This window comes from Lemur catta, chromosome 3 (assembly GCF_020740605.2).
Source record: "Lemur catta isolate mLemCat1 chromosome 3, mLemCat1.pri, whole genome shotgun sequence".
NCBI lineage: Eukaryota > Metazoa > Chordata > Mammalia > Primates > Lemuridae > Lemur > Lemur catta.
Window position 1 is genome coordinate 29,979,364 of NC_059130.1, and position 27,859 is coordinate 30,007,222.

At 43.9% G+C, this 27,859-nt stretch overlaps 1 protein-coding gene across 1 annotated transcript; it reads left to right on the plus strand.

The window, feature by feature from the left end:
• The first annotated feature begins 918 nt into the window (after window positions 1–918).
• On the plus strand, window positions 919–27,159 carry PRCC (proline rich mitotic checkpoint control factor). Its single transcript, XM_045545416.1, has 7 exons — window positions 919–1,959; window positions 12,542–12,589; window positions 15,431–15,991; window positions 20,304–20,399; window positions 22,112–22,255; window positions 24,205–24,270; window positions 26,729–27,159. Exons 1-7 carry the CDS (start codon window positions 1,492–1,494, stop codon window positions 26,813–26,815), a joined length of 1,470 nt encoding a protein of 489 aa, XP_045401372.1. The 5' UTR covers window positions 919–1,491; the 3' UTR covers window positions 26,816–27,159.
• Window positions 27,160–27,859: the final 700 nt, after the last annotated feature.

Sequence of the window (27,859 nt, forward strand, 5' to 3'; positions counted from 1 at the left end):
TGTCGTCAATAAATGTTGACAGGGGGATGGGTTGGTGTGGATGAATGGATGGTTAAATTAAATCCATCTCTCTCTCTCTCTCAGATTGTGCAGCCCTACTCAAAGACCCACTCAGGCTGTGATTATAAGCAAAAACAAACAAACAAACAAACAAACAAAAACCAAAAAGCAAAAAAACGAAAGAAAGGAAAAGAAAAGGACACAAAATCACAGGTGAACAGGAAAGACAGATGCAGAGCACATCATTACGGGCAGACATAAATGAGCTGGAAAGGGACACCAATAAACATGGATAGATAAGAAAGGCACTTAGAGACAGATGTAACAAGGTCACACACGAAGGTATAAAAAACAGCACTTACAGACATAAAGGGATGCAAAAGACACTTGCAGATGGATAGGTGAGGGGCACAGGCAGGTAGGAATGGACTCCGGTGACTCCTAAACTGTGAAAGGGCCTGAGCCATAGCCAGCCCCTTTACCCCACTGAGCTGAGAAGGGATTAACTCCAAGTACCCGGCCCTGGCTGGCAGGGCCTTGCCCATCTTTCTGTCTCACTGGTCGCTGCAGAGGGAGGCCAGGCCCCAGGCCCCAGGGTTAGGTGTACTCCTGGCTGTCCACCCTGGTCATGGCAAGAGAGAGCGCTTCTTCCCTCTTACGTCACATTTATTTCAGTTCTCAGATGCTTAGTATTAGGCCTGTGGTCTCGCTTCTTTCTGGCTTGCAGCCCAATTTCGTACAGGTCCCTCGGGCCCTTGCTCGTTTTGGGGTGTTTTATTCTAATTCCCAGTCTCAGCCGACTCTGGAGCTTCATCAATTCTTTTACAGATCACTTTCCCTTTAAGCTATTTCCCACCCCCATCTTCCACCTTCCCAGACTCCTTCTCACTCCCGACATCACATGCAGTTTCTAAGAGCACCACATCTCCCAGAAACCTTAGCGCCCAAGGGACTACCCTAGGGAACTTCAAGTACCGAAATGCTCTCCTACCCGTCTCTGTGACCGATGGGGCTTGTAGTCTCCTTGGAATTGTCAGGCGAGCAAAAAAACTACTCATCCCAGGAGCCCCTGCGTCAGGGGGGGGGGTTTCCCTCCTGTCTTTCTGCGCGCCCCTTAATCCTTCTTCGAACTCCAACTCCCGCCGTGCTTTGCGCTGAGATCCCTGCGGCGAAGAATGGGGCTGTGACCAAAGTCTTCTCTGGGAGTTGTAGTTTCTATATTGGTGAGGCGAGGAGGAGGCGGAGTGACTCGGCGGCCATTAGCTGTGTGTAGTTGCCCGGGACTAGGAGCTTAAGTGAAGAGGGAATCCTTATTCGGTGGAAATCAACCGCAGCCATGGGTTTCTGCCGGGGTTAGCCCTAGAGTACGGAACAGGCGTACTTTTCGGTGCCCCGCCCCGCCCAGTGGCGGGGCCTACTAGGCCTCCGGGCATCCCCGGTCTCAAGTAGGCCTCGTCTGCCGGCAAGGGCGCTCCAAAGGCGGGAGGCGCCATGTCGCTGGTTGCTTACGCCAGCAGCGATGAGAGTGAGCCGGATGAGGCTGAGCCCGAGCCAGAGGAAGAGAAGGCGGCAGCACCTACATCTGGGCCCACTTTAGGGGGCTTATTCGCTTCTCTCCCTGCGCCGAAGGGTCCGGCCTTGCTGCCTCCGCCCCCTCAGATGCTGGCCCCAGCCTTTCCCCCGCCGCTGTTGCTGCCCCCACCCACCGGAGACCCCAGGCTTCAGCCTCCTCCCCCCTTACCCTTCGGCCTGGGAGGCTTCCCCCCACCTCCGGGCGTGAGCCCAGCTGAAGCGGCGGGAGTTGGGGAGGGGCTGGGATTGGGGCTGCCCTCGCCCCGAGGCCCTGGCCTCAGTCTGCCCCCTCCAATTGGCGGTGCCGGGCCCCCCCTGGGGCTTCCCAAGCCAAAGAAGAGGAAAGAGCCTGTGAAGATCGCGGCGCCGGAGCTGCATAAGGGAGATGTGAGTATCCGGGGAGGGCACCCCCAAGCTGTCCATCGGGTTTGAGCTCAGTAGGAGGGACTTGTGGAGATTGCGGGGTTCTTTCCTATAAATGCATCTCCTCAAGTCACTGGAATCCTCTTACAGTGTGATTAATTGAGCTGAAGTTTGTCACCTTTGGGGAGTTAGGGTGTTTGTCCATGTGGGTTTCTCGAAGCTGGGCTTGCCTGCAGAAGGGCCACGTATCATCACCTACCTGGCATTGCCAGGCCCAGGTCCAGGCCTAGGAACACTTGCTTGCTTCTGCTCCCTCTTTGCATCTTCACCTCAGGCTGTTTTTTTTCCCTCTTCCCATACTGAGAACAGGATGAAATCTGGCAGCTGAAGAAATGGCAGGAGACAGGACTTCTGAGCCCTTGCTGAACATCCGGGACCAATCTTTTTCTTTGCCTCTGAACATAAAACCATCAGGCCGGGAGAAAAAGGATAGGAATCCTGGATTCTGATTTTGAGGAGAGTTCGAGAAGAAATTGAATATTTGTTGAGTGCGTATTATTTGCCAGGCATTGGTCCTTTCCTTCAATTATTACAGAACTCTGGGACGTAACATACTACTTTTTTTTTTTTTTTAAAGATAGAGTCTCACTCTGTTGCCCTGGGTAGAGTGCAGTGGTGTCATCAAAGCTCACTGCAACCTCAAACTCCTGGATTTAAGTAATCCTCCTGCCTCAGCCACCCAGGTAGCCGGGACTAGAGGCGCATGCCACCACACCTGGCTAATTTTTCTACTTTTGGTAGAGACAGGTCTCATTCTTGCTCAAGCTGGTCTCAAACTCCTGGCCTCAAGTGATTCTCCTGCCTCGGCCTCCCAGAGTGTTAGGATTACAGGTGTGAACCATTGCGCCAGGCCAGCATACTACTTTTTACAGATGAGAAGCAGGTGTATAGCATGTAAGATCTCCCCTGGTAAAGGGCAGAGTGAAGATTAAGAGCTAAGTCTGTCTGAACCTCAGACCTATGCCTCAGTTTCACCACGTAGGTATTGTCAAACCTAGGTGAATTAAGATGCTTGGGTATTTCTAGAAGAGGCAGCCAAACTTATGCTGTTTCTATGTGTTGGAGCAGAAAAATAACACAAAGCCTCTTCTGGAGTGAGGGTTTTAAGTATAAAGGTGGCATTAAGCCTGAGGCAGGGAGTGTTTTTAGCATTACCTGGGAGCTCTTTCCCTTCTCACCTCTGAGAAGTTAATTGGTCAGTCCCTGGGGCTCACCTTTGAGAACCTTAGAGAAGTTTATTGCCCTTACTGGGGCCCTTTGCAGTTGGTGATCCTTAAGTTTCTTCCCCCAGGTATCCTAATGTTCTCTCCCTCACTTCATTCAAGTCTTGGCCTAAAGAGCTTGTTCTCAGTGAGGGCTTCCCTAGCTTACCTATTTAAATTGCAACCTCCAATTGCTTACTACTCCCCATTCCCCTTCTTGGTTTTATTTTTCTCCATAGCGCTTACTAACGTATTATATATTGTATTTGCCTCTCTCCTTCCACTAGTACACAAAACTCCATGAAGGCAGGGTTTTGGTGGTTTCCCGCCCTGCTCCCCCATATCCCTAGTGGCTAAAACAGTGCCTGGCACATACTGAGTAAATATTTTCAGAGTGAATGAACTATGGATTGAGTAAAATGAATGTGGATTCTTTATGGAAAGAGGTTCCAGAATTTCCCTCCCTATCTTGTTCCAAATTTTCTTCCTTATCATTTCTCCCTTCTTTCACACCTGAGTCTGTCACGACTAAGTTCAGGTTCGAGAATAAAGCCTTTTATTGCTCCATGGAAACTCTTGGCCTTGGTTTAACTTGGGACAAGGGAAGTTCCCTGACTGAGACAGTAGAAAGGCTCATTACTAGCTCTGCGGAGGTAGCATCAGAAAACGTTGCTGGTAGAGGCTGGTAATCTTATATTTAGGATGGCTGACCCTGGCAGAAAACTCTGAAGATTCCTAACTCTATCCCTTTTTAGTAAGTATAACTCACTAAATTTCTGAGGTGAACACTGACATGGCTAATAAAGTAAAATTCTAGCTCTTAACTGGTTTGGTTTCCCATGTTTGTTCTATTCAAGTTGATATTTTTGTTCTCTGAACACATAATTCCTAGAGAAAGGTAGCCTGAGAATGTTCAAGATGGTCAGGTGAGGGTGACCTTCACCTTTCAGGTCTGTGCCCCTGTGTAGTTCTAAGCTTTGCTGGTTCTAAGCTCCACGTCTTGCACTTAGTACATGTTTGAAGGAACGGATTAGTTCTTCTTAAATAATTTCCCTTTAGAGTTTGGTGTTGAAGTATAAATAATTAACTCCAAGCTCTTTTTCATTCATTCATTTATAAAACAATATTGAGCTGCTGCTTTTGCCTGAAGCTAAGAGTACAGTAGTGAACATGATAGACCCTGCCCAAGAGGAGCTTATGGTCTACCAGGGGTCACAGAGAAGAAATAGATTTTAGGTCAGGTCAGAGAAAAACCGTGATAGATTTGGTGCCATGGGAGAACATCTAGCAGATAACCAACCCAGTTTTGGGAGGCTTCTAGGAGGGGGAGATGTCTAAACAGAAAACAGATGAGTAGGAGGTAGTCAGATAAAGGAGGGTAGAGTGGGGAGGAGCATATCAGGCAGAGGAATGTATACAAGCCCAGAGGTGAGTGAGAGGGAAAGTGCTTTGGGGGAACCTCAAGTGAGTAAGGCACAGTGGCTGGAGCGCATTGTTAGTGGTGAACGATGAGGCCAGGGTGAGGCTGAGGCCAGATGATAATCGGCCTTGGATGCCATGCTAAGATCTTTTCTACTTCATTCTGGGGCAGTAAAGAGCTCTTAAAGGCTGGGCAAAAATTCTCAGAGTGGTGGGAGATTTGGAGGGAGCAAGACTGGCTAGAGACAGTACGAGAGAGACTGGTGGCCTGGGTGAGGGAATAGCAGGGGATGGAGAGAACTGGAGGATGGAGGTGTAATTAGTAGGTAGAAGTGATAAGACTAGAGGATTGATTAGATGTCACCAGTGAAGGAGAGTATTCAAGGTTGACCCTGTGCATTTTGCCTCAGGCACTTGGAGGGGTAGTGGTGTACAGAGCAGACTGGGGATTAGTTAGATTTCATTGGTTACAAGTGTCAGACACCAACTTAAGCTAGCTTAAGTGGTAATGCATCATAAATATACTGCAGTACCTCAGAAAGGGCCTGGCATTAGGAACTGGAGATTGGTTGGAGACCCACACAGCTGCTCTTTGCACATTTGGTTGTAGGGAAAGATGGCCACCCACACCTTGGTTTTTATTTCCTCCCTTTTAGAGATGAGCTCAGATTGAACTACAGTCTTAGACCCAGTGTTGGCTTTCCAATAGGGAACATTTGATTGGTTTGGTTTAAGTTAGATCATCCAATCATCTACAGTCAGGATAATATCAAATCCTCCCTCCAGGTGCATTCCAAAATTAAATTTAGTCAGCTTGTGATTTATGTGAGGAATTAGAAATGATCCACCGAATGTATAATCATCCCCTCCTTTTTCCCTTCTTACCCTTCTTGCTGTGACCCAAGCTACATTGGTTGATTTGATAGGCTCAGGGGATGCAGACTTCTGAAATTAAGATATGAAAAACCAAAATTAGAAGAATGTCTGCTGTAAGAGTTTTCTGTCATATAATGTGTATACCAAAGCACCTAGAAATTTTAGGGTTACTTGGATTAGTATTACCACTACTTTCAGATTGTTTATCCAGATGGTGGAAAATTTGAAATTCTGAGACTGAGATTTCACCAGTTTTTGTCATCTCTAGTAACCAAATAATTAAGAGTTATCTGCTGTGGATTTAGCTAAGTTTTAGCCCTAGTTGAAGGGAAAGGGGAGTGTGCTAATACTTGTAGGGCACTTGCTTAATGTCTGACACTATGCTGGGCACTTATCCCTTGTTTACAGAGAAGGAAACAGGAGTTTAGAGAACAGAGGTGATTTCCCTGAAATCTCATAGTTTGGGAGTAGCAGAGGTTGTATTTGAACCTAGGTTTTGTTCTGTCACAGTGCCTACTGAAAAGATAGACGGAAGAGCCCTGGGCATCCAGATAACCAGAACGCAATACAAATGAGGAATGCAAAAATGGGAGAGAAAACAATATCCTAGCAGAAGATACTAGAGACCACAGAGTAAAAAAAGTTGATGAATTTGGCTAATCGGGATAATAGTAGCAGTGATTGATTAGAGTTTGGAGCCCAGGGCGGGGGTGTCTGTTCTTGGGCCCTTATTTCTTCCTTGGCTCCTGGCCCTGGCTGCTAGTGATTGCTTTTTGGAGAGGGAGTCTTTCAGAACCAGAGCCTGGGAAGATAAGAGGGAAGCTGCCATGGGGAATGAGGCTCTGATAGATTAGCAGATCCCACTGGACCTGGCTTAATGGAAAATGTCTGTTTCCGTACTTGCTCTGCAGTCTCGGGGTATGTGTGTCTTGTCACTCTTGGCAGCTGGAGCAGAGAGGACAGTGGTGGCCATTGAGGCCCAGGTTCTTTTGAAGCCAAGAAATACAATACTTTCTTACGAGACATAACCAGTTTGTGCCTCCAAAACCCATATGTAACTGTTGTGTCCCAGCACACTTTCTCTCAGCCCTGGGTGCTCCCGTGTTTCTAGCATTGCCCTTCTCTTGGTCTAATGGCACAGACCCACTCAGATCACCCACAACCTCCATTTAATATATTCCTGAGGAAGACATTTGGCAGTTCCTCAAAAAGTTAAACAAACATAGAATTAGTATATGATCCACCAATTTCACTCCTAGGTGAAAAGAATTGAAAGCAGAGACTCAAATAGATACATGTACACCAGTGTTCACAGTAGCAGTGCTCTCAGTAGCCAAAGGTGGCAACAACTCAAGTGTCCATCAGCAGATGAACAGTAAGCAAAATCTGATCTGTGCACACATCAGCCTTAAAAAGGAATGAAATTCTGATACGTGCTACAACATGGGTGGACCTTTAAGACATTATGCTAAGTAAAATAAGCCAGTCAGAAAACGACAAACATTGTGTGATTCCACTTATGAGGTACCTAGAATACTCAAATTCATAGAGAAAATGTAGGATAGAGGGTACCAGGGGCTGGGGGAGTGGGGATGAAGAGATACTGTTTAATGGGTACAGAGTTTCTGTTTGGAATGATGAAAAAGTTTGGAAATAGTGGCAATGGTTTCACAACATTGTGAATGTACTTAATGTTACTGAATTGTATTCTTAAAAACAGCTAAAATGGTAAATTTTATATGTATTTCACCATGATAAAAAATAAAATGTTCCTGTACCTCTCACCATCAAGGAAGTTCTTCTTAGTGTCTAAATTGAATCCTGTGTGCTTGGGCTAAGCCTATTTCCTCTAGCTCAGTTCTTGATAGGAGCTAACTTGATTTGCTTTCACATGCTCTAAGACAGCTGTATTCCCCCCAGGATGATTGGAGAATATACCACATCTTTTAGCATTTGGATTATTCATCTCTCTGCCTTCTGGTACTTTAAACTGAAATTTATTTTCTTTTGTGAAGTATTCAGATAATTCCTTCCTGTACTTTTCTGTGTTTCTTGTGAGTTTTCATTCAGGCCTCCACATGCCCAGAAGTGCTTTGAGTGGCATCTAAACGTCTTTCTATAGTGAACCAGTGCGTGCCATGCTTCTAACCTCTTCTAGAATGTAATTCACTAAAGTTAGTGCAAGGGCCAAGCAGTAGGTCCTTGTTCTGTTTCTCTCTCAATCTCCCCAGGCATCCTTTGTGGCATAGGTTATTATTGAATGTCTCTGAGCCCTGTTTGTCTGTCAGCTTTGGGAAGTAAATACTTCAACCTCTCCCTCAAAGATGAGTAACCATGCCTTAACAGCATTTAGGGGCTCAGCACATTTTTGAGGTTCTTATTTTAGTGTTCTATTCCAGGAAGTCTTTCATTTAGGGCATGTCATGAGATAATTTGTAATGGGATTCAGTAGAAGTTTAGTATAGGATGTTCAAAGAGAAGGATGATGTGAGTAGCCATAGCAGTCCTTTTTTTTTTTTTTTTTTTTTTTGAGACAGAGTCTCGCTCTGTTGCCCGGGTTAGAGTGCCGTGGCGTCAGCCTAGCTCACAGCAACCTCAAACTCCTGGGCTTAAGCGATCCTTCTGCCTCAGCCTCCCGAGTAGCTGGGACTACAGGCCTGTGCCACCATGCCTGGCTAATTTTTTTCTATATATATTTTTAGCTGTCCAGATAATTTCTTTCTATTTTTAGTAGAGATGGGGGTCTCGCTTTTGCTCAGGCTGGTCTTGAACTCCTGACCTCGAGCAATCCTCCTGCCTCGGCCTCCCAGAGTGCTAGGATTACAGGCGTGAGCCACCACGCCGGGCCAGTAGTCCTTTAAATCCAAAAATAATAAGGTGTTCTAAAGTATTCCTACAGGTTTTTTCTGTGTGTGTGTTTTTAAACCATAAACTCTGATTGTCAGAGTATGATAGAAACAATCTGTAACATTTAAAGAGAAATTGAATTTTCTTCCTATAGCTGATCTGTCCTTCAATTTTACTATCTGTAGGACAGTTTGCTTACCACTCTCAAATTAGCCACTTTTTGTTTGTCACAGGATCTGAAAAATAAGAATATGTTTATACAGTTTTACAAATAGAATCTTAAACTTGTATAAAATTTGTTTATTTTCAGATTGTTGCCATTGGACCCATTGCCTAAGATGTTAAAGTTTAAATGTGCCTGAGGACTCCATGAAAACCTTGTACCCCATAGTGAGGTGGTTGTGTGTGGTCTGCCAGAAAGGAGATGAATCTTCACAGTTAAAAGACAAGGGAGATGGTCAGGAGCTTGAAGGAGGCAATGGGAGTTTGGAACAGAGATAAGAGGTAGAAAATGCTTAGGGGTTGGGTGCTGTTTTTCTTGGTTGAGTTTGACATCTTGGCAAACCAGAAGGAATAATAATCTTTGAACTCTGTTTAGAATTTTTTTTGTTATCATTTTCACTGACAGGAGACCCATTTTTACTGGGTCTCCTGCAGTTGTGAAGTGGATAAGTATTATTTCCAGCTACCTCTTGGGAAAAGGGAAGCTTGGGGAGGTTAAATAGCTGGAGTCCCCACCCAGTAAGTGGCAGAGCTGAGACTTAAACCCATGTTTCTGATTTTCTCACTCTCAGCCGTATCACGTGGGATCTAGTCAGCGTGGGTCTCAGGCCTGGTCAAACATAGCTTAGCGTGGTGTTGCTACAAAAGCATGAAAACTAGGACTGGTTCAGGTCCTGGTTCCAACACGTCCTAGCCATTATTTAACCTCTCTGAGCCTCATTTTCCTTACCCTTAAAATTGAGATACTAATGCTTATCTTGAAGTGTTATTGTAAGGATTAAATGAAAAATTATGAGTAAATTGCCTGACATGTAGGAGGTACTCAGTAGATGTTTGTCCCTTTCTTTGACACTCTTTTCCTTATCCCTCACATTCAGGTACCAAGACAGAGTTCCCTTATGGTTTTTTTTTTTTTTTTTGACTGCAGTTAGTAATTAAAATCATTGTGTACTGAGTATTGGGAGGCAATATTCAACTATAAGATATGGCCTTTGCTGTCACTGTCAGAGTAAAGGTGAGAATACACACATGAAAAATGTAATGTTTATAGAGCAAGCACAAATGGACCAGAGTTAATACGATGCCACCTTAAACAGATGAGTGATGCAAGGACACTGAGTGATAAAGAGCAAGGTGCCGTGCATCAGAGAGACTTCTCAGGAGCTTTGAGCCAGGAAGGACAGAGTGCAGTTTGATAGACAGGTGGCAGGGATACAGGTACAGGGAGTGGGATTAGGAAGGGGAAGGACTTACATGAAAGAAAGCACAAATGCAGGAGCAGCAGATTCTTTAATGAGCTTTTTTTTAAATTTTATTTTAAATTGATAATTTTTCTTTTGAGCTGAGGTTTCATTGTGTTGTTCAGGTTTGTCTTGAACTCCCAGGCTCAAGCTATCCTCCTACCTCAGCCTTTTGAGTAGCTGGGATTATAGATGCGAGCCCCTGCACCTGGCTTAAATTGACTACTTTTTAAAAATTTTTTCCTCCCCCACCTTACCCCCCCTTAAATTGACAATTTATAATTATATGTATTTATGGGGTACAAAGTGATGCTATGATTTATGAATACAATGTAGAATAATTAAATCAAGCTAATTAACATATCTGTTAACTCAAATGCTTATTATTTTTTGTGGTGAGAACATTTGAAATTTACTGTTAGCTTTTTTTTTGTTTTGTAGACAGGGTTTTGCTCTGTTGCCCAGGCTACAGCGCACTGCTGTCATCATAGCTCACTGCAACCTCAGACTCTTGGGCTTAAACGATTCTCCTGCCTCACACTTCCAAGTAGCTGGCACTACAGGTGTAAGCCACCACTCCTGGCTAATTTTTCTGTTTTCTGTAGAGACGGGGGTCGCTCTTGCTCAGGCTGGTTTCAAACTCCTGGCCTCAAACGATCCTCCCTCTTCACCGCCCAGAGTGCTAGGATTGCCCGTACCCGGCCTCTCAGCAATTTTGAAATGTACCATATACTATTATTAACTGTATTCACCATGTTGTGTAATAGATCTCAAAAAAAAAACCCAACAAATTTATTGCTCCTGAGATTTTATACCCTTTGACCATCATCCCCCCATTTCCCCCACCTTCCCCTAGCCTCTGTAACCACCATTCTACCCTCTGCTTCTGTGAATTTGGTTGTTTTAGATTCCACATATAAGTGATGAGAACATGTGGTATTTGTCTCTCTGTGTCTGGCTTATTTCACTTACCATAACGTTCTCCAATTCCATCCATGTTGCTGCAAATGACAGAATTTCCTTCTTTTTATTTTAATTTTAATTTTTATCTTCTATTATCCTGTAGTACCTGAAGAACCTTAGTTTTAAAGGCTGAATAGTATTCTACTATATATATATATATATATATATATATATATATATATATACACACAGACACACACACACACACACCACATTTTCTTTATCTGTTTGTTCACTGATAGACACTTAGGTTGATTTAATAATTTGGTTATCGTGAATAGTGCTGCAGTGAACGTGGGAGTGCAGAGATCTCTTTGACAAACTGATTTCAAATCTTTTGGGTAAATACCTAGAATTAGGATTGCTGGATCATATGGTAATTCTAATTTTTAGTTTTTAAAGGAACCTCCATATAGTTTTCCATAAAGGCTGAACTAATTGAGGGGATGTTTGAACCACAGTCAATGCTCTAATCTTTTATTGCCTTTTATTACAATTATTTAGGTACTTCTCATTCTTCTTACTGGGGTGTAAGTTCTTGGAGAGCATGTTCTTTTTTCATGTCATGGTGCACACAAAATCTTTGAAGTACATTGGGGTTAATGGTCTAGGTTGTACCCGTAGAGACTAGCGGTTCAGGACTCTAGCTGCCCTAAGCCCTGCCTGGGATGCCAGTTGGGACACTCTGTCTACAGAACTTAGCACCGTGTCTTGAATATAGTAGGTAATTATGATGGAAAGATTTTTGTAACAGACAAATTCAAAAAGGAACTTGTGAGATGTAGCAGTCAGTTGAGAAAGGCAGGCAGAGGATTTGAGTTTTTATAGAATGTTGGAGATGAATGGAATCTTAGATTCCTGGTTAATCACCTTTTTTACAGATGTCCAAACCAAGGCCCTGGGAACAAATGGAAAGCTTTAAGGTTCTTGGTTTGGGGAGTAATTTTTAAAAATAAAATGTTAAAGCTTGCCATTCGTATGCCTTGGATCTTTCCTAGACTTGAAGGTATTGAGCTGAAAATTTGGATATTTTTTACTGTGAGAGCTGTCTTAGAAACAATCCTGATGAATCAGAAGGATAACACAGATGACCTCCATCCAGTCTTGCCCCAAATCCTCACAGTCATCATTTGCCTGCCTTCTTCCTGAACATGAACAATTCTGTCTGGCAGAGTATAGATCATACTTGGAGATGGAATGGATTTCTCCAATGGCTTTGACCTTTAATGCCTCATTGAAGAGTAGTTAACACATCACTTAGTCCCAGTGGAGTTCCCCAGCCCTGTGGTTATGTAGTCTATATAAGTGGTTTTAAAAGTGAAGCCGAGATTGGGTGAGATTGTGGGCCAAATCCCATTCATCTTCTAGTGGACAGATTTATAGAAAGAAGAATGAGTATAGCTTTTTCTTTCCATCAAGGACTAAATAGGAAGAAATAGTATTAATTGTTAAATAGCGTTAATTTATTAAGAAAGTAAATTGATTTTGTGACGGCTATGTAGCAGGCCTGGGTGGGTAGGGCAATGAGTGACCAAGGGAGGTCAAGGCATACCCAGCTCTCTGAAGTGTTTAAAATCAGGAAGGAAGCTCTGCTGTTTGACTGGGCCTAGGGTAGGTGCACCTCTGTACAGAGGTGGGGCACAGACAAGATGGCCTCTATTTTCTAACCCTTTATGTGTGCTTTCCTCTGCTGTCCCAGATGTATTTCTTCCATTTAACGTGTTTCCTCCACTTTTCCAAAACAGTGAGGCCTTATTCCATTTCTTTTTCTCTTAGTCAGATTCTGAGGAAGATGAACCCACAAAGAAGAGGACTGTGCTTCAGGTAAGCTTTGTGACATAATACAAGCCATTTCTTCTCTGTTGTTTCCTGAAAGACAGGACTTACAATGCCTAGCAGTTTTCAAATCGGGTTTAGAACAAACACAAGTATTTGAGAACTATCTAGCTTTGGTTTTGTTTTCCTTTATAACCTCAGACCTCGTGCATCTCTACCCTCTTTTCACTGTTCCTGGCTTTAGCATGATGGTGTTACCTTTCTTAGAGGACGGGCAGTGGTAGGAGATGAATTGTAACTCAATTCAGTTCATTACATTTCGTGTAAAAGGATTATTTAGGGAGGGTAGAATAAATGGATTGGTTAAAATGATGTTAGGGACCATCTATATTTTAAAATTGTCCATCTTTTCCCTGTCTCATTTTTAACCTGGAAAATAAACACTTAAATAGCACTTACTATGTATGAGGCACTGTTCTAAGTGCTTTACCAGCATTTAACTGATTTCATCCTCATGATAGTGCCTAAGTCGTAGTATTATTACATCCTTATTTTACATATGACGAAACTGAGGAACTTGTCCAAGGTCAGATAACTAGTGTGGGCAGAGCTGGGATTCAGATTCAGACAGTCTGACTATTGAGTCCAACTTCTTAATAATTGCACTTGGCTCCTTCTCCGTAAACAAGACTATAAGTCCTCAACAAGACAGTGTTAGTAGATGATCTCCCTGCTGTTCGCTTCTGTTTCCCCTTGTCTTAGTACCATTATTCTGGCCCCCAGGAGTTTCTTCCTGTTCTTTCCACACTTGTTGATTTATATACTTTCTGTCCTCACGTTGATGATATGTCTCAGGGAAAAGCAAAAGCAGTCCTGCCTTTATAAAGTAGTCTCATGATTCAGGTGTATGATGCTGACGGTGCCCCTTCCCCTGACTGTGTTAAAGTATCACTTGCACTTCTGATAGTTCTTAGAAGGACATGGTCTTGTGGAAGTTAGAAAGATAACTGGTCAGGGTACTGGTGTGTCTGTATTTATAGTGAGTGTCGAGGAGGAAGGAGTCATAGAAGAAGCTGGCATGCTGAGACAGAGCAAGGCCAGTCCTGTTACCAGGATGGCTTCCTGGAGGAGGTGGACTGGCTCAGAAGGTATCCCACAAGTAAAGAGCAGTCTTCAGGTGGTAGGAAAAGATGAGTAGATAGAGGAATTCTGAGCTATTAAGGCAGAGTGGGAACCCAGCACTGCAAAGGGATGTAGCCATGATCCCAGGTGTCATCTGAGAAGTCAGACACTTCAGAGGGAGCCTGAGGGTATGCTCAACCCAGCTCCTCAATCTGGTTCCTATGAGCCTGAGCCTTTGGGAGCTGCCAGGCTGGACTGACCCAAATCTGTAAACACAGACAACAGAGAAGAGCCCACTCTCCAGATGAACAATTCTGCCTGGCCAGCTTGACTCAGAAGTCTTATTTTTATTCATTCTGGGCATTTTTTGGCTGAGAGGGCTAGAGTATGCTGGTACTCTAGGACAGTGACACAGTGACCTTATTTCATCCCCTTTTTCCAATTGGCACCTCCCTCAGTCCTCAGCCCTCAGCCAAGCTGGCCCTTTAGCATACAGACAGCAGAATCTCAGAGATTCTTATGAGTATTAGGAACTATGGATGCACTGGGCCAATTAGCTTACAAATTGATAAGTTCAATGCTTGCCTCTGGCATTAACAAGCTAATATACTACATCTGTAGGGCTTTATGTGGGCAGGGGAGGGGACTTTTGTCAGATTTTTTTTTTCTTTGAGACAGGGTCTCACTCTATTTCCTGGGGTAGAGTGCAGTGGCATCATCATAGCTCACGGCAACCTCAAACTCCTGGGCTCAAGTGATCCTACTGCCTCAGCCTCCCAAGTAGCTGGGACTACAGGTGTGTGCCACCACACCCGGCTAATTTTTTTTTTGTTTATATTTTTAGTTGCCTGGCTAATTTTTTTCTATTTTTAGTGGAGTTGGGGGTCTCACTCTTGCTCAGGCTATTCTCGAACTCCTGACCTCAAGTGATCCTCCCACCTTGGCCTCCCAGAGTGCTAGGATTACAGGCGTGAGCCAACACGCCCGGCCAGCACTCAAGTTTAAAGGGGGCTGCTCAGCCCAAGCTCAGGCTTCAGTTTGCATCTGGGAAAAGAAAAAGGAAATTCTACCTCCTTTGCTTTGGGAGTGGTGACAAGGAGAGTAATTTAAAGAATTGGAAAAAGCTGTCTTGGACCCCTCTTAGTCTCCACACTCACTGCCTCCTTTTTGAACATGATCAGCCTCCTTTCTTTCCTAGGCATCATTGGCAGCTGCTGAGGGGTCTGGCTGGGGTCAACCTTCTGCCTCAGTGAGGGGAGGAGACTTTTGGCAATATGCATGAATGTCTCTTTTGGACAGAGACTCGTTCTTTCTTGACTTTGGGTAGCAATCTAAAGGAAGGAGAGGGTTCCCATGTTAAGAGATCCCTTCTGGATATGGAGAGAGGTTAAATGGTGAGCTGGAGAGATACCTGAGCATTTTGGGAGGAACGATGATGTGAGATAAAGAGTATTGTATTTGCTGAAGACACAGAATTGGGGAAGGCTCTCTGGCAGAGAGGGCATTAGAGCTGAGTTGGGATGGAGTCAGGGAGAAGAGAAATGACATCTTACCTTGGGAGAAGCAGCCAGCAGAGGGCCCTGAGGTAGGAGGAATTAAGCCCAGATTGGATGTCCTGAGTAGACGGAGGTAAGAAGGAAACAAGGGCTGGTAATATTTTGGGCTAGAGCACATATCTGAAATTGTTGTTTTTGGTGTTGCTAGTACATAACATAAAATCTCACTTATCCTCTTTCTTCCCTCCTACTCTAAACCCTGGCTCACCAGGGATCCGGTGAGGGGACTGGTCTGTCTGCCTTGCTTCCCCAACCTAAAAACCTGACTGCGAAAGAGACTAACAGGTTGCTCCTGCCCCATGCCTTTTCCCGCAAACCCTCGGATGGCTCCTCTGACACTAAGCCCTCCAGACTGGCTTCTAAGACCAAGACTTCTCTTGCCCCTGTTGTGGGCACCACAACCACAACTCCGTCGCCCTCTGCCATCAAGGCTGCTGCCAAGAGTGCTGCTCTGCAGGTGACAAAGCAGATCACACAGGAGGAGGATGACAGTGATGAGGAAGTAGCCCCTGAGAACTTTTTTTCCCTCCCTGAAAAGGCTGAGCCACCTGGAGTTGAGCCATACCCTTACCCCATCCCCACTGTCCCTGAAGAGCTGCCTCCAGGCACGGAACCAGAGCCAGCTTTCCAGGACGATGCAGCCAATGCCCCCCTTGAATTCAAGATGGCAGCAGGCTCAAGTGGGGCCCCTTGGATGCCTAAGCCTGGGGATGACTACAGCTACAATCAGTTTTCCACATACGGCGATGCCAATGCTGGTGCTTATTATCAGGTGAGTAGGAGGCATGAAGGGCAGGCCAGGGAATGTTGGAGAATGGTGATGAGGGAGAGCTTTGTGCCAGTAATAAGGCCTCTGTAGTGTCACTTGGCTGAATTAACCTTATAGTGTCTTGATTTTCTTATACCTATTAGGCCTTAAAACATACTACCTTTATTCTGAACCATGTTGATCTAACTTGCCCAAGTCTTGAAGTCTGACAGGGTGAACGACATAACTGACACCTTTATTCTGAAAACTAAATCTTTTTATTTATTTATCGACGCATAATATTTGTACATATTTATGAGGTACATGTGATATTTTGATATAGGCACAGAATGTTTGTATTGGGAACATTTCAAATCTTCTAGCTATTTTGAAATATACAATGTGGTGTTATCCTACTATGCTGTTGAACAGTAGAACTTGGTCCTTTTATATGCTTGTTTGTACCCATTAACCAACCTCTCTTCACCCCCCACCCCCGACCCCCACACACCCTTCTCAGCCCCTGGTAACTCTCATTATACTCTCTACCTCCATGAGATCAACTTTTATAACTCCTACATATGAGTGAGAATCACAAGTGATTTTTTTTTTGTGAGACAGAGTCTCACTCTGTTGTCTGGGCTAGAGTGCCAGGGTGTTAGCCTAGCTCACAGCAACCTCAAACTCCTGGGCTCAAGCAATCCTCCTGCCTCAGCCTCCCAAGTAGCTGGGACTACAGGCATGTGCCACTATGCCCGGCTAATTTTTTCTATGTATTTTTAGCTGTCCAGCTAATTTCTTTCTATGTTTTTAGTAGAGACGGTGTCTCACTCTTGCTCAGGTTGGTCTCGAATTCCTGAGCTCAAATGAGGTCTCGAACTCCTGAGCTCAAACGATCCACCTGCCTCGGCCTCCCAGAGTGCTAGGATTACAGGCATGAGCCACGGTGCCCGGCCAGAGAACATGTGATTCTTGTCTTTCTGTGCGGGCTTATTTCACTTAACAGAATGACCTCCAGTTGAATCCCTGTTGCTACAAATGATAGGATTTAATTTTTTTAATGGCTGAATAGTATTCCATTTTACACACACACACACACACACACACACACACACACACACACACACATACACACCACATATCCTTTATCCATTCATCTCATGGGCACTTGGGTTGATTCCGTATTTTGGCTGTTATAAATAATGCTGCCGTAAAAATAGGGGTGCAGGTATCCCTTTGATAAATTGATTTCCTTTCTTGTGGATAAATACCCAGTAGTGGGATTGCTGGGTCATATGGTAGTTCTATTTTTAGATTTTTGAGAAACCTCCATACTATTTTCCCTAATGGCTGTACTAATTTAAATTCCCACCAACCGTGTATAACAGTTCCCTTTTCTCCACATCCTGGCCAGCATTTGTTATTTTTGTCTTTTTTATAATATCCATTCTAACTGGGGTAAGATGATATTTCATCATGGTTTTGGTTTGCATTTCTCTGATGATTAATAATGAGCATTTTTTCATATGCTTGTTGGCCATTTGTATGTCTTCTTTTGAGAAATGTCTAGTCCTTTATCCACTTTTTAATGGGATTATTCAGTTTTTTGCGGTTGAGATATTTGAGTTCCTTGTATATTCTGGATATTAGTCCCTTGTTGGATGAATAGTTTGCACATATTTTTTCCCATTCTACAGGTTGTCTCCACTCTGTTGATTGTTTTCTTTGCTGTGCAGAAGCTTTTTAGTTTAATATCATCCCATTTGTCTATTTTTGTTTTTGTTGCCTGTGTTTTTGAGGTCTTAGCCATAAAATCTTTACCTAGACTGATATCCTGGAGTACTACCCCTTTGCTGAAAACAAAATCTTATTGTGGGAGCTGGTGAGAGGTATAGGGAGAAGGTGGAAGAGGAGTGGTCTCTAATCTTAAAGATATAAGAGAGGCTCCTGAAATATAGATGATGAGAATAAAGGAACTATGGCATAGGTTTCTAGATAGCAGTTAGTCTAAGAAGAGTTTCTGGACATGGGGAGTGGTGAGAAAACTAGAATGGAGAGGTGGGGCTGAGGAGGAAAGGAGGGAATTAGAGAGTTGAATGCAAAGGGGGAATAAGGAGAATGGTGAAAGGCCTCGACTGGGTCAGGAGAAGTTGAAAGGGCAAGTTCTTAGAGAGAAGACCATAGTTTGGGCAGTGACAGAAAGTGGGTACTGAGGGCAGTTTGGGATTTGAATCCCAAGCTGTGTGAGTTTGGGCAGATTACTTAACTGCCTCTCTGTGTCTCAGATTCCTTCAGCTATAAAATGAGAAATGTTGCAAGGAGAATTACATTAGCTTAGCATGGTGGTGTCTGGAATGTAGTAAATGCTCAGTAAATGGTTATAGTAACTATTTTTATTGACATTTCATTCAAATGTTATTTGGAAGAGATATTTAGGTTTGTTCATTGTGGCCCTAGAGAGTGAAAGTGTAAGATACCAGTTTGTAAGTAGGTTTAAGAAAGAATTTACTCATGACGAAATCTTGTAAAAGAAAAAAAAGAAAGAATTTCTCAGCAGTCGGAGCTTCCCTAGATGGAGAAGGCTCCTAGGAGTTGGACCTGGCACCAGTGGTAGGGTTGAATAGAGGCAGCTGGCTGGCCCCCTGACCGGGCAGCTGCAGAGTTTTACTGCCAGCCTGGGATAATTGGAAGACTTAAGTCTCCTTCAGCCACTGTGATTCTGAATGGTCGGTGTTAATCTTAATTTGATTCTGGGCTTGGATAGGGAGGCAGGGCTTTGAGGGGACCTTGTTCTGACCAAAGACTTTGAAAACAATTTTGTTTCTTAAGTCTTTACTGTTAAACTTTGTTGTATCCTGTAGGCTGATCAGAGACATATATCTCCCCTCAAGGTTGTTTTTAGAGGGAAAGGGGAAGATAATAAGTGATTTGACCTCGTTAGCAAAAAAAGTGATGCTATTTAAATCCATGAAACCACTGGTTTACATCCAGCAAATGAATAGGAAATTGGAATTCTCTATGCAGTTATAAATACCACTGAGGGAGTCTATGCAAATTAAAGCACTTTAAATACATGAGGGGTGGCCAGTGGCTCATGCCTGTAATCCTAGCATTCTGGGAGCCGAGGTGGGCAGATTGTTTGAGCTCAGGAGTTCGAGACCAGCCTGAGCAAGAGCGAGACGCTGTCTCTACTAAAAATAGAAAGAAATTATATGGACAGCCAAAAATATATATAGAAAAATTAGCCAGGCATAGTGATGCATGCCTGTAGTCCCAGCTACTTGGGAGGCTGAGGCAGTTGGATTGCTTGATCCCAGGAGTTTGAGGTTGCTGTGAGCTAGGCTGATGCCACGGCATTCCAGCCCAGGCAACAGAGTGAGACTCTGTCTCAAAAAACAAACAAACAAAAAAACATGAGGGGACTCTGAAATTTAAATGTATCTTATTGTGAATACCATTATAGAAAATCCATACTCTAATTGCCCTGGACTTTTATATATTATTTTTATGTGGTGAATATTAAACCTATTTTCCATTTAGCTCATTATAAAATGAATGTTCTTAGAGGGGCATTTCTTGGAGTTTTGGGCAAAAGTGGAAGAATTAGGAACAAGTATAGGCAAGAGGGAAACAGTTTCTTGGCCCTATGGGTACTTGACTTGGCCACAGCAGGGGCCTTGCCCTTGCCTTCACCCCCTTCCTCTAGGGTCCACAATAATATCTGAGCACTTCACCTCTAAGGGGAATCATCAGATTTCTGAACTAAAAATCTGGTAATACAAACCTGGTTTGTTACCAGCATTGTAAATTTTATAATAAACCAAACAGTGGTTTATTTTATGTCACTGTTCTACAACCTCCCTACCCCTTATAGACAGTCTCCTTGTGTCCAGATAGGATGAGGAGTAGGAATGGCATGGCTCATACCTTCTTGTCTCTGCTCACATTGTAGCTTATTGGGGTCTTAAGAGCAGGAAGAGCAGGGCTGAGGATGCAATTAGAGGTGTAAGGGATGGGAATTGCTCTTGGGAGCAACCAAGGGAACAGGGTATAGACTGAAGTAGGAGAGACTTTGTTGATTCCTTGTCACCCTTCCCTAAAATATATCCATCTGTCTGGATAGTATAGATCAGGAAAGCTGCCAGAACTGTTCTTGAGTTATAGGGTAGGTCCTTAGGATCTATGCATTTAACTGGTCCATTTGAGGGGGCTGTAGTGTGGCGTCTGTCACTACTACCTCTTTGCTGAGAGTTTTCTCTGTTTCTGGGCAGACCTTGGTCTCCCCTCTCCACTGTGCCCTCAATTGGTGTGGTTTTTCTTTTCTCTTTGGCTGCAGGATTATTATAGCGGTGGCTACTATCCTGCACAGGACCCGGCCTTGGTCCCCCCCCAGGAAATTGCACCAGATGCCTCCTTCATTGATGACGAAGCAGTAAGTTAACAAAGCATAAATGACCATCTTTGACCCTTGGACACTAGGTTTTAAATCTGCAACTAAAGGAAATAAAGAAGAATCAAAAATGAAAACCAAAAAACAGTATCAGGATTAGTTTGGCAACATGTAACTGAGAAACTCTAAATAATCATGGGTTTTATAAGGGAAGTTAATTTTTTGCTCATTAAAACAGGATAGAGGTAGACAGGCCAGGGGTGGCATGGCAGCTTCACAAAGTTATCTGGGACCCAGTCCCCTTCTGATCATTGCTTTGCTGTCTCTAGACTGTGGCCTTAATTCTTGTGGTCCATGATAGCAGCTAAAGCTACAGCCATCACATCTGCATTGGAGATACTGCAGGGTGGAGAAGGAGATAGGAGGCATGTTACCCCTTTCCCCCTTTTTAGGAGACTTCCTAGAAGTTCTTAAGAGCATGTCCCCTTTTATCTCACTAGAATCTGCTTACATGGTCATATCTATTTGCAAGGAGGTCTAGGAAATGTAGTCTTTTAGTTGTGTGGTAATATGCCTCGCTAAAATTTTGGACTCATTCACACTAAAGGGGAGAATGGATTTTGGGAGGCACCCAGCAGCTGTGTTAAATAACCCCTGTGTTTCACATAACTGTATCTCCCCTACTGTGGAGCTTCTCCTGAACCTCACCACAAGGGAAGTGCCCTGTGGGTATCAGGCCCACATTTAGGATATAAAGTACTATTCAATCTGTAGGGGAGCCACAGCCTATTAGGAGGGAGTTGGAGAAATAGCAAGGTGCTACCTTTCCATGGAGGTTCTTCTAAAAAGTAATTCTTCCCTACTCACCTTTTCCCAGAAGAGTATCCGTCCCTTTGCATACTTCTGCCTGTGATTGATACTGTGTTCATCCAGTCCCCTGTGTGTATCCTTTTTGGCAAGTTCAGTAGTTGAGCCCTTTTGTTCTTAAGCCCATGACACAGCTGAGAACTCAGTGGCAAAAGTTATAATAGTTTTTTGCAGGTAGAGTGAACCTAAGAGGCCTCACTAATGTTCAGACCAGGACCTGGGTCTCATTGAAGTTTCTGAGTGTTTTTAAATTCTATTCCCCTTCACCCACACTCCCTTCCAGGTACATCTCTGGATGACTTGTGGTGTGATCTGTGGCATTTTTTGTTTTGTTTTGTTTTTGTTTTAGGAGGGAAGAGTAGCAGCCTCCTAGAAAGTTTGCTGGGCCTTTTTGTGTGTGTGTGAGGCTCCCTCTCTACCCAGCTCCACATTCTCCCGCTCTAACATCCACTCTGGTATGGGGCCTGCTGATTCAGAGATAAAGAAAGAACTGATTTTTAGAGGAGAAATCCTGGATTTTTTTTTTACCCTGATTCTTATTAATAATTTGAAAATTGTATGCTGTTCCTTTTAGGCAGATAAGATTTATATGTAATTTGAATACAAATTCATACCACTGTTTTTCTGTACTCATGAAGCTTGGGGATATCTCTTGGCTTCCCTTTACCTGGGTCCAGGAGATCTTCTGAGTAGAAGCAGCCTTTCATCTGGCATCAAGGGGGCTTGGTAGATGGCAGGGTGAAAGGACGTATTGCACAGAGGGGAATAGAGGGTGCAATGGGATTGGTGAGTCATAAAATCATTCCCTATAACTTTAGATCCTTAGCAACATCTCCTGATCCCCTCACCCAGATTCCTGACTCCTGCATTTTTTTTTTCTTTTCCAGTTTAAGCGGCTGCAGGGGAAGAGAAACCGAGGGAGGGAGGAAATCAACTTTGTGGAGATCAAAGGTGATGACCAGCTCAGTGGGGCCCAGCAGTGGATGACGAAGTCATTGACAGAAGAGAAAACCATGAAGTCGTTCAGCAAAGTAAGTGGGACACATATTGCTCGTGGTACTGCAGTAGTATGCACCAAGCATCACAGATACAGGTCCTGCCCTCCAGAACTTTGCAGCACTTTAACTGCTCTCCAGTTGGATGGTGGAGTCTGATTGCTGAGGTTTAATGGTTAGAGCAGTTACCTGGCCTGCAGTTGGGAAGATCTCTCATGTGTTATGGTTTCTTCCCTGGCTGGGCAGAGTCCACAGCTGTTCTGCCCTCTCCCTGTAATCATATCCCTCTCTCCATCCTGTTAAGCTAGGACCTGGCTCAGTACATCTTTGAGGTGTGGGCACAACAGAGCTTCAGAAATCTTGGGTTTCCTAGATTCTGATCATGCAATTCCTGCTCTCTCCTTTCTTTTCATTATTTGTTGTAGCCATCTGTAGTCTCTTCAGATGCTTTTATTCATCACATTTCCCACACCACACTCCTACCTTCTCTGTGCTAGTTTTCTTCAGTCAGTATGATGAACATCTTTTCACCTGGTAGCTGAGAACAGCAAATGTGGACATTTATGAGCCTGCCACAGGGGGGAAAATATGGGGAAGCCCTGGATTTGAGCCCAGCACCAGCAAGGCCAAGGTCGAGGATTTTGTTCCCTTCTCCTCGCCCCCCCCCCCCATTTGCTTTGCTTTGTTCTATGGCCACAGATGGCCATCTGAGCCCCAGCCGTTTGTTATAACTGAATGCTGGCGGTCATACAGGACAGAGCAAAGGATTGTGGTTAGATCAGCATAGATCCATCACTGTTTACTGGAAAAACCACTTAGGAGAGCATGCTTTACTAGCTGTGGGTTGAGAAGCATGGTCACATAGTAATAGCTACTGTTGTTAATGCTCACCATGGGCCAGGAACAGAGCTGGATGTTTTATGTATATCATCTTTAACTGTCACATTACATGACATTAAATAGCAGCAAGCTGTTAGAATTTGTTACTTTCCCCCTCCAAGTTTTCTTCCTACCATCTCATTGTATTGAACTAGATTTTTTTAAAAGGAGAAAAAAATACAGTCCTTGTCCTTGAGTAGTTGACAGCATTGTAGTTGGGAAGAAGAGATTTAAGGACACTTGAGTGTAAATGATTATGGTGCAAATTGATTACATAAGTGCTGAGGAGACTCTAGAGAGGAGTTTTGGGAGTTGGGTGGAGCTGATTAGGAAGCTTCTAGTCTGAGACAACTCTGGCAGAGGACAGAAAAACCACAGAATGAAAGCCCAGACCAATATAGACTTTGACAGTAAATCATTTGCATCAAAGCTTGGTTAGGGGTTTGATGCAGTTATGGGCAGAGGCTGGAAGCTTGGAGAGAGGTGGAGTAATTGTGAAATTTCTGATTCCAGGGAAGCTGCTGGCACTTACTAGAATGGGGAGGCAGGGTTTCAGCCAGAGATGATTGATGGGAGAGAGCTTGGTAAGCAGTAGGTAGGAGACAGGCTAGACATCTGGCCTGACTGGGGAGAAGGGGACAGAGATGAAGAGGGTTTAAGGGGAGATGGGCACAGGGATTGTGGGAGGCATGGAGGGAGGGCAGAAGATCACTTGTGCCTTGGCATGTAAGCTGATTCAGACTGACTGCAGGCAAGTAAAACTGGTCTCGAGTATCCATCATGGATAGAGCCCCGTGGTGGGTGCTGGGAGTGGGGTGAGATTACCAAAGAAACAGACGACAGTCCTGACCTCAAAATATTTCCAGTCTAATGGGGATATTCGCAGGCTATTTTAGGCAAGTATTTCTGAACTGGTTTTTTTATATAATGGTTTGAATAACTGTTTTGTAAGTATATAGACAGAAAAACAGCTCCAAGTTGAATTTTCTCCCCCAAGATTTGGGCTGCGTAGTTGGTTTCTCTATCCTAACCTTGTACTGTCTGGGCAACTGAGAAACTTCTGCTTTCTTCTTGTGGGTTAATGACCGTGTTTTCTTCCCTTGCAGAAGAAAGGTGAGCAGCCTACAGGCCAGCAGCGGCGGAAACACCAGATCACATATCTGATTCATCAGGTGAGAGAGCAGAGGGCCCTGCTGCAGGCAAGATCCCTGTAAACCTGGGAATTTGAAGGCTGAGATGTAGGCTGGAAGCCCAGGTGCCAGGAACCATCTTCCAGCAGGTGTCCACCCCTGTTCTCCATGTGGCCACTAGGGGGGGCTATCCCCTTCAGTATGATCCTGCTCTATTTCAGCCTTGTTGCAGATAAGACTCAGGTGCAGGTGCTTGGAATAAACTCTGTAAGTGAAAATTCAGATATCTAAAACATAATTAAATGGTTTATCATAGGGTTCTTTTAAATGGCACATTTACCTAGTAATTAAAATTTTTTACGAAGTTGATTCACCAACTTAGCAAAACATCCACCTGATGAGGAGCTTGGTTTTATATTCTCCTTCTTCTGTGGCAGGGAGCACACAAATAATTCAGAATTACAGACAATCCAAAAATGTCTGTTAGAATATGTCTTGGTATTTATTTGATATGACTGGGCAACTTTCAAATACAGTTGACCCTTGAACAACATGGGAGGTTGGGGGGGGGTCCCAACCCCCTGAACAGTCAAAAATCTGTGCATAACTTTTGACTCCCCCAAAACTTAGCTGCTCTTGACTGGAAGCCTTACTGATAACATAAATAGTTGATTAACACATGTTTTGTATTTTGCAAAACGTACAAGGTTTTCATGCCTGCTGGAATAGCTGCAGTGACAGTTTTATGAATTTCCTTTTCTTTTTTTACAATGGTCCTTGTACTGGATTCATTTATCTTGAAATGGTGGGCAGCCACAGCTGCAGACCTCATTCTGTGGTACATATCAAGCAATTCAACTTTTTCTTGTAATGTCACGACTTTTCTCTGCTTCTTGGGAGCACTTCCAGCATCACTGGTGGCACTTCGTATGGATCCCAAGGTATTATTCGAAGTTTATGGTATTGCAGTAAACATGATGAAAAATATGCAAGAACTGAGAGAAATCACATTTTGCTGCAATATGCAATTTACTGGAGAGACAACTGCTCAGGCAGAAATGTTTAGTGCGACATGGCGTTATAAGCTGATACCTGCAATGCTTGAGCTCACTGCAATAGCAACAGGAGGTGGCTATGAAATTATTACAGTAGTAGAGAGTAAATTTTATGCAGTTATAGTTTAATACTGTATTTTTACATTTGTTTACATTTCTCTTGACTATAAATAGCACCAGGTACAGTCTGTAAGTCATCTTTTTGAGACCTACTGTACTAAGTGCTGTCAAAGATACAGACATGAATAAGACCCCTTCCTGGCCCTTTTCCTAGGGAGTGAATGTACATTCTGGTTGGCGATTTCAGTGGCAAACCTTGCTTTCAGCGTGTTTGTCATCTTTTTACCTTCCTTTTCAGGTACTCCTTTGTATTCTTTCCCTATCTTGTGATTTGTAGTGGAAACATTTGAGGGTAGGGTCTTTTTCAAACACGGATTCTTACTTTCTCCCCTCAATTTCAATGGAAATGAGCAGGCATCAGATAACTTTGGGATGGGGGGTTGGGGAGAGTCCCCTTTCTAGGATGGTGCTTGTACATTCCCAGGATTTAATATAGATCCAGTTGTTGAGATCAGAAAAGAGAAGTCATTATTGTAGTACTTCTGTTTTTCACAGCTTAAATTGTTACTTTAAAATGATATGAATTTCTGGGGTACCACAGACAGTATGTTTAACACAGCAGCAAAACTGCATCTCCAGACTAAGTTGTTGTTAGTTGATGTTCTGTTTTGACCTGACCAAGTCTTTGAAAAGGCTGTCCCCTGTCACTCTGCTGGTCGAGTATCTAAGGCAGCTGATTTGCCTTCCTTTCAGAAGCCAAATTCTAGTTCTCATTTGTCTATTTCCCACTTGAGCATTTCAGCATTAATTCTACCAGAAGCAGCACCAGGATTCTTGATTATTTATTCTACTTAATTTTTTTTTTTTTTGAGACAGTCTCACTCTGTTGCCCGGGCTAGAGTGCCATGTCATCAGCCTAGCTCACAGCAACCTCAAACTCCTTGGGCTCAAACGATCCTACTGCCTCAGCCTCCCAAGTAGCTGGTACTACAGGCTTGCACCATGACACCCCAGCTAATTTTTCTATTTTTAGTAGAAATGGGGTCTTGCTTTTGGTCAGGCTGGTCTTGAACTCCTGAGCTCAAGCAATCCTCCCATCTCAGCCTTCCAGAGTGTTAGGATTACATGTGTGAGCCACTGTGCCCAGCCTCTACTTAAATCTTGATAGCTTCTGAAAGAGATGACTTTGCTTTGCTTGCTTTCTTTACTTTGCTTCTTGCTTTCTCCTCCTACTTGGAGCAGTCAGTCTTTCAAGGGATTTGCTATTTCCTCATAATTGTTTTAATGGGAGAAAGATTTTAAATTGGGATGCTCACACTGGCAAGAGGAAAATGTCTCTCAGAATTCCAGTCTGACTTTCTCCAACCCCTTCTTCCTTGCCACAGGCTAAGGAGCGGGAGCTGGAACTGAAGAACACCTGGTCAGAAAACAAGCTCAGCCGCCGTCAGACGCAAGCCAAGTATGGATTCTAGGGCTCTGAAACCGATTGCTCCCAGGATCTCCTGCCAGCTCAGCTGGCTTGGCCCCCAGCCTCACCTCTGGGACCCCAGCTGCTCTAAGCCCAGGATCTCTTTCCCTGAGGACCCAGTGCTCGCCTCTGCGAGAATGAACACATTTGATAGATTTTTCTTAACAAAAGTTAGAAAATTCAGCTCCTTTCTGTCTTGGAGCTAGCAAAGACTCGAGTGATGCCTCAGAAGGGGCTCTGAGTTCTTGGATGGGAGTTTTGCTCCCTGTCGGATGTGATGAAGTGTTGACCCTCCCCCCCTTTTTTTAAACCAGGGATGTCTGTTGAAATAAAACATTCAGTCCGACAGATGCTGCCTGCCCTGTCCTGGATCTCAGTGTTTACCTATGTGAAGCACCTTCCAAACTGTCTTGAGCTGTGCTGATGATTGCTTTGCTTTTTTTCCCCTCTACCCACCATCAGCTGAGTTCACGGCCATTGAAGACCCTAGAAATTGTATGCACAATTTTGTGTGGGGCAGGGGGATTTTCAAAGGGGCCTGTGATCGCAAATATGGAAAGTACTGCTAATCTTGGGTATCTCTGGAGACTGGGGAAGTCAGGAGGTTCTTTCTGTGGCATAAAAGAGTTGTTAGATGTAAAATTCCATCCAGCAGGAGGTAAAGTGATGAAATGCCTGTCCCTAAAGATGATTCAAATTGACACTGGTGTTTGTTGTCCTGGATTGTTTTACAAACTTCACATAGAGCTTGGGGGCTAGATGGATATCCTTGGAGACTTCCAGATCCCTAGCCTTTGTTGGGGAAGGAGGTGGCAGGGTCTTTAAACTCCAGTTAGCTATAGGGCACTGTGATGCCCAGAAGTGACAAGACAGGTGGCATGATTCCTTTCTCTCAGGGCAAAGTTCAAGTAGGGATAGTCATAGTGTGTATGTCATAGTGCAAACTACCACTGAGAAATATTGTAAAGGGTACGAGGACTCCAGTAGGGCTTGGGTGCTGTGGTTTCCTGCAGGGAAGTAGTGTTGCAGAAACTCCTACAAGAGAGCC